The sequence below is a fragment of the Bicyclus anynana genome, chromosome 7 (genome assembly GCF_947172395.1).
Source record: "Bicyclus anynana chromosome 7, ilBicAnyn1.1, whole genome shotgun sequence".
In the NCBI taxonomy this organism is placed as follows: Eukaryota; Metazoa; Arthropoda; class Insecta; order Lepidoptera; family Nymphalidae; genus Bicyclus; species Bicyclus anynana.
In genome coordinates, this window is record NC_069089.1 from 11,413,376 (window position 1) to 11,426,258 (window position 12,883).

The following is a 12,883-nucleotide window of genomic DNA, read 5'->3' on the forward strand; positions in this document are numbered from 1 at the left end:
GCGAAGAAAGGGAGTGTTAGTTAACTGTCTTTAACCCTAAATTCATTGGTTACGAGATTGGAGCCTTGTTCGGAGACCGGCCGACGAAGTCGGGTGATGACAAGTTTAGGTACATCATTATCGTTGAGGTTGATCAAAAAAAATGGTGTTAATATAATACCGTTCGTAGTACCTACGTTCAATCATTCTCTTCTAGGATCTCTCGAAATAGACACTTATGAAGTTATTGTATTGAAAAATGATTTTATCCGTCGTATTGGTATTAGTAGCAGTTATCTGGACAGTACAATACAGGTTCAGAAGGAGGAGAATGTATGAGTTGGCGTCAAAGATCTCACATCCGAAAGATGAATTGCCTTTGATTGGTGTAACGCATAAATTAATAGGAAGTACTGAAAGTAAGTTATTATTTAATTAGTAATTCTATGTTAGTACTACTAGCAGGACGGCGACTTTGTTCGCGTAAAAAAAATTTAAACATTTCACCCCTTCTATTTATATTATCGCGTGATTTATAATATGTATGTAATTACTAAATAATCCGCTTATCATCATCACCATCATTATCTACTCATATTCGGCTCACCGCTGAGCGCGAGTCTCCTCTCAGAATGAGAGGTCAATAGTCCACCACGCTGGCCCAAAGCGGTTTGGCAAATCGCGTGAAACACGTAGAGAGCTAAAAAAATTCTTAAGTAGGCAGATTTCCTCGCGATGTATTTTTATTTTTTACTGTTTGAGACACGTGATATTTAGTTTCTTAAATTGCACCAATAGAATATAATAAGGGACAATGGCAAGGCTACAGTTTTTTTTTAGGAATATTTACCATAACTTTTAAATATGACTAATATACCCATACCTCTTCAACTAGCCGGGAAATACTGTATTAGGAGTGGGTACGAAAATAGACCAACGGGGCGTGGATCGAACCACCACCCCTTGATGGTGAGTCCAACCGCTCTTACTGTTGAGCTATTGCGGCTCTCATCACACATCACATTACATTTTTCACAGGAAGGCTAAGCAAGTACAATATAATTAATTATGTGAATGTTATAAGCAAATTCACTATTTCAGTTATAATGAAAACCTTGAAGCAGTTTAGCTATGAAGCCATGGAGACCGATGATGGAGTAATTAGAGCGTGGCTTAATCACATACTTTATTTCGGTGAGCGACTATATTAGTAAACTAGCGTACGCCCGTGACTTCGTCCGCCCTTAGACCTCCTTAATCCGACCCAGTCTCAAAATACTTTCTTAGCGGACCTGTACTAACTATAACCTATGTTTTATCTACCGTTTACCTAGCTTTAGGTTTCGAATTGTTTTTTCATATGAAACTATCTTCGGAATATACCCTTTATAATAAAAAAAGAATTATCAAAATCGGACTATTCAATAGAAAGTTAGACTTGGTTTTACACTAAAGTTAATGGGTAAACAATCAATCGTCCCCTGTTTTCGTAATGTAAAACTAAGCATAACGTTTTATTGAGTTGTCCGGTTTTGATAATTCTTTTTTTATTGTAAAGGGTACATTTCGTACATGGTCCTATACACATTTAAAAAAATCAATTTGGAAAAACCGTTTCAACCCTAAGTTTCAAAATGATTGATTGTTTTCCCATAAATTGTAATGTAAAACTATGCGTAACTTTTTACCGAGTGGACCGATTTTGATAATTCTTTATTTTTTGTAACGGGTATATTTCGAAGTTTAATATTTAATTCCATTTAAATTTGAAAAAAACAATTCTAATCCTAAAGGTGGAAGCTCTTTTTTCACCTTTAGCATTAGAATTGTTTTTCCAAATTTGACGACGACCAAACGATTGATTGCCTACCCATTAATTGTACCATTGGCACCGGCTTCAAATTAATCAGTAGATAGAAAATATTATGATGTTGTCTTCTGCTTATTTTTATGTTTTTGATGTCGGTAGTGTTTTGCTTTTTAATTATTTATTACATGAATAGCTTAAATATTGTTTAAATAATATAAATAATTCCGTCCCCACTCCAAAAGGTTTCTGATTTCAAATAATAACAAGAAACAAACTGAATAAAAATAAATCATCAAAATCGAAGCTGTTCCTGAGGAGGTCGAGGGTAAATGCTCAACTGATTCGCCTTATTAGAGATTTTGATATTTCAGCAATGGTGAACCCGGAGGATTTGGAAATAGTGTTAAAAACGTGCTTGGAAAAGGATGATCTTAATAGATTTATGCGTAACTTTATGGGTAATGGCAGCGCATTCGCACCTGGTGAGTCATGTAACTGCGTTTTTGGTCTAGTTAGAATATGAGGTTTTGAGTTCAAGCTTTCGAATCGGTCGGTGTTTTAGGTCGGACTGTATTGTTGTGAAAAAAAATCAGCGCATTCGGTAGGCGTGGTGTACGTCTCCGTCATTAATATCTGATAGTGACTAGTGTGTGTGTGAGTAGTGATTTTTATGACTTGATTTTTTAAACGGTACCATTTTTTATAAAAATCAAGTCATAAACGTCAAAAAAGTCAAAAATTATAATGAATTCGAAATCGACGCAGAATATTAAGTAAAGTTTAAATTCTTAAATAATATAACATGTATGCAATTCAAACATCAAGATGATGAAAAATTTCAACGAACTTGACCAAAAATTCGATAGGACAGTAATAAATCAAAACATTTTTGCACTCATTACCATAGACAAACGTCATTCGAGTCTACATATTAATTCACTCTTTGTTAGAGCCAGGTTTCACATTAACCCGCGCGCATGTACATTGCATTTTGTACCTTGAATACGTGTTTCAGTTTCTATTTGGAGGCGTCGCAGAAAAATTCTAATCCCAGCATTCAGCCCGAAAATTATTGAAAACTATGTAGAAATATTTTCAGAACAAAGCCAACATATTACACATAAAGTGGCACGTATGTGTGGATCTGGAACAGTTAACCTTTGGCCGATAGTATCAGCTTATTCTTTAGATGCCGTATGTGGTATGTTTAAAATCAAAATTATTTTATACAGTAAATAAAAAGTCTGCTTCCCATAAAATGCCTTCATCATCATCATCATCATCATCACGCTGTGTTGAAAACCCCCAACAACAAGATCAGGGTTGTTATACGACGGGTCTGCACGGTCATACGGTGTTCTGGGATCAGTGACCAGACCTGCATGCGAGTCCTAAATTGTTTAAGGACATCTCGGACATACTGACACACTTTCTTCGTCATCAGGTGATTTTTGTATTTATTATTAAAAAGACGATATTTTTTATGATGTGTAATAAGTATAATGTGTCTATACTTTGATTTCTTATTTGATTTTTGCGTAAAAGACAACCATTTATTTTTTCATGTTAAAATTCAAAATTAAAAAAAAAAAACAAAATTCATTTATTTCAATTAGGCTTAGTGTACAAGCACTTTTGAAATGTCAAGTTAAATCATGATATTTTAATGGTGGTTAACAAACAAAACAGCCGTGACCTATTAAATAATGTACTTCTAAAATAATTCTACCCAATATTGGTTTCGGCTGCTTTCTAATTGCTTTCTACACTTCTGGATTGAGCTTGTTTATATTACTTTTCAGTTTTTAGAGTTCCGTAGTCCATCTGTCCATCCGTCCGTCCGCGGTTTAGTGCAGAGACTATTACTAAAGAAAGCTGTAAATTAGCATGAATATGTACATTGAAAATGTGAACAATGTTGTACAATAAAATTAAAAAAAAATATTTTTCACTACTCTTGCTCAAAAACATTGTCATATTACCACTCCACAGCGGGGCCAAGTACTAGCTTACTTTATAACGAAGGAGGTTTTATTCGTAAATAGAATCATCGTAGGTAAGGCAATTCTTCTTCTTCTTTTGGTTATATTGCTCCGCGCGTCGAGCCAGAGGTAAGGTCCTGATTGTTTGATAAAAATAAAACTTGAAATTGGAATAAAATGTAGAATGCGGTTATTTTTTTATTTGATTTTTATTGAGTTGCGAATTTAAAGAGCGAGATTTGAAGACAAGGTTGTACAGTGTCCTTACCTAATAATACCTAATACCTTTGCCATTTCTTCATGGGAAAAAAATATATTAGTAAAGAAAAATAAAATTAAAGAGCGAGAATTTAAAAACAATTTGCTGTGAATAATCCACACTTGATTTTTTTAAGAAATTAATTGTGAATTTGTGACCGTAATTTACATATTTCGCAACATTAATTGTTATGTCTTCATCTATTGAGAATGGTGACCCTAATTTAAAGATGGAACAAAACGAACCTACAAATTAAATACCTACGAAAAAAGTGGAAAAAAAGAACAACGAGTTGATTCACTCACGGAAGAGGTTTTTAAACTAATAACTCCTACGTTTACCTCACGTACTCATTATTCACAGCAGTCGGAAAATGAAGTTACCGGGTAAAAGCATCTCTCTTAACATAAATTTTTCCAAGTTCGTACATTTAACTTTTAATTAAAATAAAACATTGAATTACCGTACAGAATTATTTTATTTTCTCGCAATCGTAGTGAAAAATATAGTGTAACACGCGGGGCTAAACCCATTTTAAACTTGGTTTCTATTTAGCGGTTTTATTTTCTATTTAAAAATACCTCGTATATAATGGGTCGTTTCAGCCCCTTGTAGAACAATCTACTATTTTTGGGTACCTACCCTACATGTAAAGTGGGTATAATTTATTTCGCTCGTTAATTTCATAATATGGGGTATCATTCGATAGATCTTTGAACGTTGTAAGGGGTCTTATTACATATTTCGATTTAGGAATCCGTTTGTAAAATATTAAGCTATTAACAGCTAATGTTTGTTAGAGTCAAGTGTCCCCACCCTCTACCGGCTAAATGGTTGTTTATGGATACTTGAATTTCAAAAGTAGGATATATTATAATGAAATTACAAAAAAACTATAACGTCTAATAAGCAATTGCTGTCTAAAGAGCAATAGTCGACCAACTTAAAAAAACGTAATTGGAAATCGAAAATTGCATAATAATTCTGTTGTTAATTAAAAAGATAAAGTTATCAGTACGATAACTCAGAGTATGTTAAAACTAGAAATATGAGATTTGGTAAGGGTATGCACATTAATTACGTCTATAAATATATAAAACTAAAATTTTGAAAAAAAAAATTTTTGGTGTCCCTCCCCAACATACAAAGTGATGATGAATTTTTTTATCGTCTATCCTTTAGTGTGGGGTATCGTTATAAACATATATTTTGTTCATTACAATGAGGATTAAAGCGCTAACTTAATCTACGGAACCCTATATTGTGTCGCCCGACACGCACTTGGCCGGTTTTTATATTTTATGCAGTCAAGTTTTTTATCTCTTTAATTATTATATCCTTTATCTTGTAATACTCTAATGTTTTTTTATGCATATTATTACAAAAAAAGGTATTTTGTTTTTTTAGAATCAACGGCAGGGGTAAAAATATATGCGCAGTCCAAAGCAAACTCACATTTCTTAACTTTTGTGGAGGAAATTCTAAACATTATCTGTGAAAGAATGGGCAATTTGTGGCTGCATCCAGATTGGGTGTTCCGTCTGTCCCCTAAGTACACTAAATATCAGAAATGTGCTCAATATATACATGATTTTACAGATGAGGTACGTAACACGTTCGCTGCGGGACCATTTCTAGAGGACTTATTGACATATTTTCAGTGCGTTAGGGTCCTATTAGACCTCGTAACTGTACTTAACAGCAGTAACAGCAGTATGTAGGGGACCTAGGGGACTACCCCTTAAAAACAGTGATTTGAAGAATGCCTAACTCGTTCAAAAATAAGTTAAGACATTTAAACTTTTTGATAATGTGATCATCTATTACAATGAGGTAACAACTTCTAAATAATAAAAATACTCATTGGGATATTTGACCCTGATTCAGCCATCTTTTCGTTCCTACGGGTATAAATTGACTGTATTTTTATCATTTGGTAGCCTAGATTACAGAATTTTAAATCTATTTATTTCAGATTATCAACAATAAACGAAAAGAATTAAAGAATGACAAACAAAGAACATGCGACAATGATAATAGCCCATATGGTAAGTACAAGCATTTGCGCTCTTCTTGCGTTACATTATAAACTAGCCCCGTAATTTCACCCGCGTATTGGGGATGATGACTATGTTTGAATTTTTAAGAGACATTCGATTAAATAAAGTCAAAATTATGTAATTAGTAAAAACCAAAGATTGGCTGGATGTTTGCAAAATAAATAAGATTATAAAATTTCAAAATCTACTAAAATTCTTTTATTGTAATTAGATAAAAAATTCATACATTTTTAGCTTCCATACATTAAACGTTACATTTTTCAATATTTGGATTATAAACGTAAACGCACAAATAACAAAGCTAATATTTGTAATTTTGTTTGAATGGCCATACAAATCTAACGATCAGCAAATCAACGACGTCATTAATTCGTGCCATTTTGTATGAGGCGTTTTTCAGGGATCCGTAGCAGTGCCGAAAATTTGACTCTTTAAATCCCTGTAGCTCCGAAAGTACCCAATGATCGCAGATATCCTGTTACTTTTAGAAAATTGCTTTATTATTAGTAGGTATACTCCTAATTTATACACAATCTAAAAAACTGTGATGATGATGATAACAGTTTTTTCGGGGATAAAAAAAAGATTTCCGCCTGCAATCTTATAAACTTTATCAATTTATAATACTAGTACAGACTAGTACAGATGTATAATTTTGTGTGTTTGTGTATTTATTATACACAACTAAACGGCATCAAACCATCAAATCTGGTTTACATTTACGTGAATGAATAACATAGATACATTTGCAGATTTAGGTGATTATAAAAACAAATCTTTCCTTGAATTATTAATACATTTGTCTGGTGGTGAAAAGGGGTATACAGATTTGGAACTTCGTGAGGAGATTTTAACTATAATTATGGCTGGAACCGACACCTCTGCAGTTGGAATGGCGTTTACTCTCATATTATTAGGAAAATATCCAGACATTCAGCAAAAGGTATATGAAGAGTAAGTAAAAGTTAAGGTTTCAACAATCTAGAGAATCTATCTAGTTAGCAATGTTTTTAGACTTATTAAGACGCTTAAAATATATAATAACTAGCGGATGTTTTGCATTTATTATAATATTATATATTTTAAGTGTCATAATAAGTCCACTTCCATGAAATATTTCTCTATATTACAGTTCAGATCAAACATTAAAAAGTATACTCTATTTTAGGTTGAAAGAAGTGTTTGGTGATTCCAACCGTCCATTAGTGAAAGAAGATTTACCCAAGTTGAAGTATTTAGAGAGAGTGGTAAAAGAGTCTTTCAGGTTATTCCCACCAGTGCCTTTTATACTTCGGAAAGTGGAAAAAGAGATTACTTTACGTGGGTATCACTAGTTTATTACTATCTCTTCTTTATCACTCTTTATCTATATTAGCTCAATTACTTTATAAATAAATTTTAAATAACCCATATGACAAATCATCTTTAGCAGAATTGCACTGAGATGTAGATATTGATACTCTCACTTGACAATCGATGATTGTGATCCACAGTCTTGATTTCCATGTCCCAATTTTCGCACCAACAATTTTCTCATTAAACGAAGCTGAGAATACTCTCGATTGGGTCATCAATATTCTCTTTCAGTGCGCAGTTTAATAATGCATTTAAGATGTACGTCATTTGTTATAATTTATTTTATTCATTTCAAAATTTTCAGCGTCAGGCGTGACTATTCCTAGTGGTTCAGGGATATTTGTTTCGATTTTTGGAGCTCATCGCGACCCCAAGTACTGGGGTCCGGACGCGGAACATTTCGACCCCGACCGGTTTCTGCCTGAACGATTCAACTTGCAGCACGCCTGTAGCTATATGCCGTTTAGTTACGGTCCACGGAATTGTGTAGGTGAGAAGTAGTAGTTCCTTGGTAAATAAATGGTAATTATTAAAATATAAACTACTCGTAATTAAAAAAAATCCGCGCCTATGTAAGTTTCTAAGCAGCCAGTGTGAACTTCGCGCAAACTTCTAATCGGAATTAGCCGCAACAATAACGCGGTGAGTTCTTATTTAAAATTTAGAAAGTCGACATAAATTGGCGGACACTAATCTATGTATCTGTGACTTTATTTAAAAAAAAATAGGTAATCTTCTATATATATAAAAATGAATCCAAATACATATTAATTATAAAGGGTACATTCCGTACATGGTCCTATATACATTAAAAAGATTTATTTCAACTCTAAGAGTAAGAAAACAAGGTATGATTGATTGTTTACCCATTAATTTTCCTGTAAAACCAAGCATAACTTTTTATCAAGTAGTCCGATTTTAATAACTCTGTTTTAAATAGAAAGGGTATATTCCGATAATGGTTTCATATAAATTTTAAATAACAATTTCAATCTTAAGGGTTGAAAAGCAGAAGATGACTGATTGTTTCCCCATTAATTGTATTATAAAACTATGCGTAACTTATTATGATGTGGTCCGATATCGATAACTCTTTATAGGTTGTAAAGGGTATATTTTGAAGTAGGTCTCGTATAAATTTGGAAAAACAATTCCAACCCTAAGAGTAGGAAAATAGAAGATGATTGATTGTTGCACATTAATTGTAATGTAAAACTATGCGTAACTTTTTACTGAGTGGACCGATTTTAATAACTCTTTTTTTTTGTAAAGGGTATATTTCGAAGTATGCCCCATAAAGATTTGGGAAAACAATTCCAATCCTAAAGGTGGGAAAAGAGGATAGATTGCCTACCCATTAATTGTACCATTGGCTTCAAAGTAAGTAGATAGAAAATATTATAATGTTTTCTTCTGCTTATTAATTTCCTGCATATGTTTGTGTTTTTGGAGTCGATAGTGTTTTGTTTTTAATTATTTATTATATAATAACATAATTATTGTTTAAATAATATAAATCATTCCGTCCCCACTCCAAAATGTTTCTGATTTTAAATAATATCAATAAATAAAATGATCAAAAAAAAATCATCAAAATCGGACCTGTTTCTGAGTAGGTCGAGGGTAAATGCTCTATTGATTCGGCTAATTGTCAGAAGGTTCTTATGACAGAATTTAAAAAAAAAAATTAAGGGGTAGGGGGAGGGTAGGGGTAAGGTAGGGTAGGGTAGGAGTAGGGTAGGGCTAGGGTAGTGGTAGGGTAGGGCTAGTGTAGGGGTAATGTAGGGGTAGTTGAAAGTTTACATCACGTTTCACGCGGACGTTGTCGCGGGCGTTTAATATTCAAATCTTATAAATTAAGATTTGGATATTAAAAATGAGTTCAAAATTTAATAAAATATTCCCCATTAATTTAATTTTGTATTATAAAACTATGCGTAACTTATTATGATGTGGTCCGATATCGATAACTCTTTATAGGTTGTAAAGGGTATATTTTGAAGTAGGTCTCGTATAAATTTGGAAAAACAATTCCAATCCTAAATACAAAAAAACAGGGTATGATTGATTGTTTTCTCATTCATTTTAATGTAAAACCAAGCATAACTTTTTATTGAGTGGTTCGATTTTGATAATTCTTTTTTTAATAGAAAGGGTATATACCTTAAATATTTCCATATAAATTTGGAAAAACAATTTCAACCCTAAGAGTAGGAAAATAGAAGATGATTGATTGTTGCACATTAATTGTAATGTAAAACTATGCGTAACTTTTTACTGAGTGGACCGATTTTAATAACTCTTTTTTTTTGTAAAGGGTATATTTCGAAGTATGCCCCATAAAGATTTGGGAAAACAATTCCAATCCTAAAGGTGGGAAAAGAGGATAGATTGCCTACCCATTAATTGTACCATTGGCTTCAAAGTAAGTAGATAGAAAATATTATAATGTTTTCTTCTGCTTATTAATTTCCTGCATATGTTTGTGTTTTTGGAGTCGATAGTGTTTTGTTTTTAATTATTTATTATATAATAACATAATTATTGTTTAAATAATATAAATCATTCCATCCCCACTCCAAAATGTTTCTGATTTTAAATAATATCAATAAATAAAATGATCAAAAAAAAATCATCAAAATCGGACCTGTTTCTGAGTAGGTCGAGGGTAAATGCTCTATTGATTCGGCTAATTGTCAGAAGGTTCTTATGACAGAATTTAAAAAAAAAAATTAAGGGGTAGGGGGAGGGTAGGGGTAAGGTAGGGTAGGGTAGGAGTAGGGTAGGGCTAGGGTAGTGGTAGGGTAGGGCTAGTGTAGGGGTAATGTAGGGGTAGTTGAAAGTTTACATCACGTTTCACGCGGACGTTGTCGCGGGCGTTTAATATTCAAATCTTATAAATTAAGATTTGGATATTAAAAATGAGTTCAAAATTTAATAAAATATTAGTCAAAATTATATTATTTTTAATATTAATTATTGCTTCGCTATTGTTACCGTCTGATAATAACTTTTTAGGATTTTTATCAGACGACTAAAGAAGCGTTCTTTATCTACCTATTTCATATTCCCTGCCTCAATACCAAGTGCTGCCGTAATTCCAAGGTATTTATAAGTCTCGCCTACCGCCACGGAGACTTTTAAATACCGATTCATTTAATACCGATGCCAAAGATGGAATAACATTCGTTATTCGGCATTACCAGGAAAGCGTGGCCTATTGAAAAAACTATCTAGAAAAAATTAAATTTAGTGAATTTTTAGTAAACTAGGTTTAATTCTAATTTTTATTTTATAGGTTATCAGTATGCTTTCCAGTCAATCAAGACGGCACTAACGTCCATATTACGAAATTATAAAGTTATTGGAGAACCAGAAAAGGGACCCATTCCTAACATAAGAGTCAAGGTAGACATCATGTTGAAGGCAGCTGAAGGGTACTACGTGAAGTTCGAAAAAAGAAAACCTTGTCTCTTGAAAGAGTGACTTGCTTTTTTGTGTCGAGTGCTGATGATTCGATTTATTGTTTTTTAATTTAAAAAAATAATTGAATTGAAAATCTCACGACGGCTAAAATATTTTTTAAATCGATTAAACGATACATAAAATAATTTTGCTATAAGCACTTGCTATTAAGATTTTTCAAAAGTATATTTTATTTTTATAAGTTGTTTCAATTGAAATTCTAATTTCAGTTAAAGGTTTAATTTGCTTTATATTGGTAATCGGTGGATTCTCTGACCTGAAATAAATTGGTTTTATTTTATTTTTATTTGTTTTAATAAATAAAATCGGATTATGAAAATGTTTTCCTGTATCCTATTACTAAATGCAAGTTTGTCTATAAAATAATTACCTAGCAACTTTATCAGCATAGCAGCTTAAAAATAAAACGCGGGGGTTAGTGTAGGGTCTATTAAAGTAGCTGATTTCATAACAACGAACCAAACTACTACTAATAACCTACTACCTACCTACTAAATACTAACTAACTAAAATCCCATTATTGAATTATCTAAACTTAAGCACAAAATACGACTACATCATAATTTGTGGAATAAACACACTGTTGCACTTAACAATAATGTATTCAAATGAGCTACCAGGCTGCTGATTTTACCAGAAAAATCTGTAGGTATAACATTTCCGGTACTATCTGTAAGAAAAGGGAATCCAAAATAAAATCATGAATATATTGAAAACACTATTCAAATGTATTACGAGTATAATGTAAAAACATTAAGTAACAAAAAGTTTACCTATATTAAATTGTTACAAGATTAGTAATATTATAAACGCGAAAGTTTATATGGATATGGATGTTTGTAACTCTTTAACGCCGCAACAACTAAATCGATTTGGATTTGGCTGAAATTTGGAATGGAAATATATTTCACTCTGGATAACACATAGGCTACTTTTGATCTTATAGTATTTTTAGTTAGTTAGTTAGTTGGCGCTTCCATCATAGATTGCAACCTCACTTCCCATCAGGTGAGAACAATCTCACTTCAACAGTCAATGGCTTAGGTACTTGTCAAAAATCGTGAAAAATACTAGCAGCATGTAATAAAACAATTGTAATATTATTCTGAAAAAAGACATTAATCTCGTATACTATGTTTTTATACTACGTGCGTAGGTTTGTATTTATTTGACTGTTAGTAAATAAGTAATCTGATAATTAAATCACGTAATTAAATACCTACCACAGCTAAGCACTGACGTGTTTCTAAATGAAAAAGATGCATTTTTAAGCCGGCCGCATACATTCGTTTTCCGTATACGTTTTACAAATGTGTTTTTCGTGTTCGGACAACCGAATGCACGAAATCAATTTAAAATAAATCAACTGACGCATCCGTACGTTTTTTCTTCCGGACGGATAAAATTCCGCGCGCAAAGGCGAGCCCTTGCGTTCGGAGCGACTTTTCGAAAATAAACCTAATGACGTCATGCGGAATATTTTGTTTGTACCGGCAAACCGGTTCGGAAATTTCGGCAAAAACGGCATATGCCGTTCTGATTAGAAAATATCCCGTAAATAGTACGACATACATACTCTACAGGGCTAAGCTGACATCAAGATCTTCTTTTATTAAGACAGGTGTGCCTCAGGGTGGAGTTCTCTCTCCTCTTCTTTTTTCTATTTATCTAAATTCCATTTCCACAGTTGTAACTTCTTCTTTTCATTTATATGCCGATGATTTGCAGGTATATGTTTCAGCGCTGTACAAAAAGAGGCAAAGCCGCCAGCTTAATGGGCACCTCTGGGCCAGATGCTTTTAGAGGCGGGCTTTTTGACGAGGCGAAAGCTGATCTTTGACTCTCAATATTATATATTTTATAAGATTATTTATACTTAAATTGTTTATCCACACCTTTACTAAAATTTTAGTGTTTTACATTGACTTTGTTATTTTGCCTACGTTTGCAC

The 12,883-nt window shown here is 32.7% G+C and overlaps 1 protein-coding gene across 1 annotated transcript; it reads left to right on the forward strand.

Moving 5' to 3' along the window:
- The first annotated feature begins 238 nt into the window (after positions 1 to 238).
- Positions 239 to 11,203, forward strand: LOC112057624 (cytochrome P450 4C1-like). Its single transcript, XM_052882493.1, has 10 exons — positions 239 to 398; positions 1,081 to 1,173; positions 2,161 to 2,271; positions 2,805 to 2,990; positions 5,438 to 5,634; positions 6,006 to 6,078; positions 6,843 to 7,044; positions 7,259 to 7,410; positions 7,751 to 7,936; positions 10,745 to 11,203. Exons 1-10 carry the CDS (start codon positions 239 to 241, stop codon positions 10,930 to 10,932), a joined length of 1,548 nt encoding a protein of 515 aa, XP_052738453.1. The 3' UTR covers positions 10,933 to 11,203.
- The last annotated feature ends 1,680 nt before the right edge of the window (positions 11,204 to 12,883 follow it).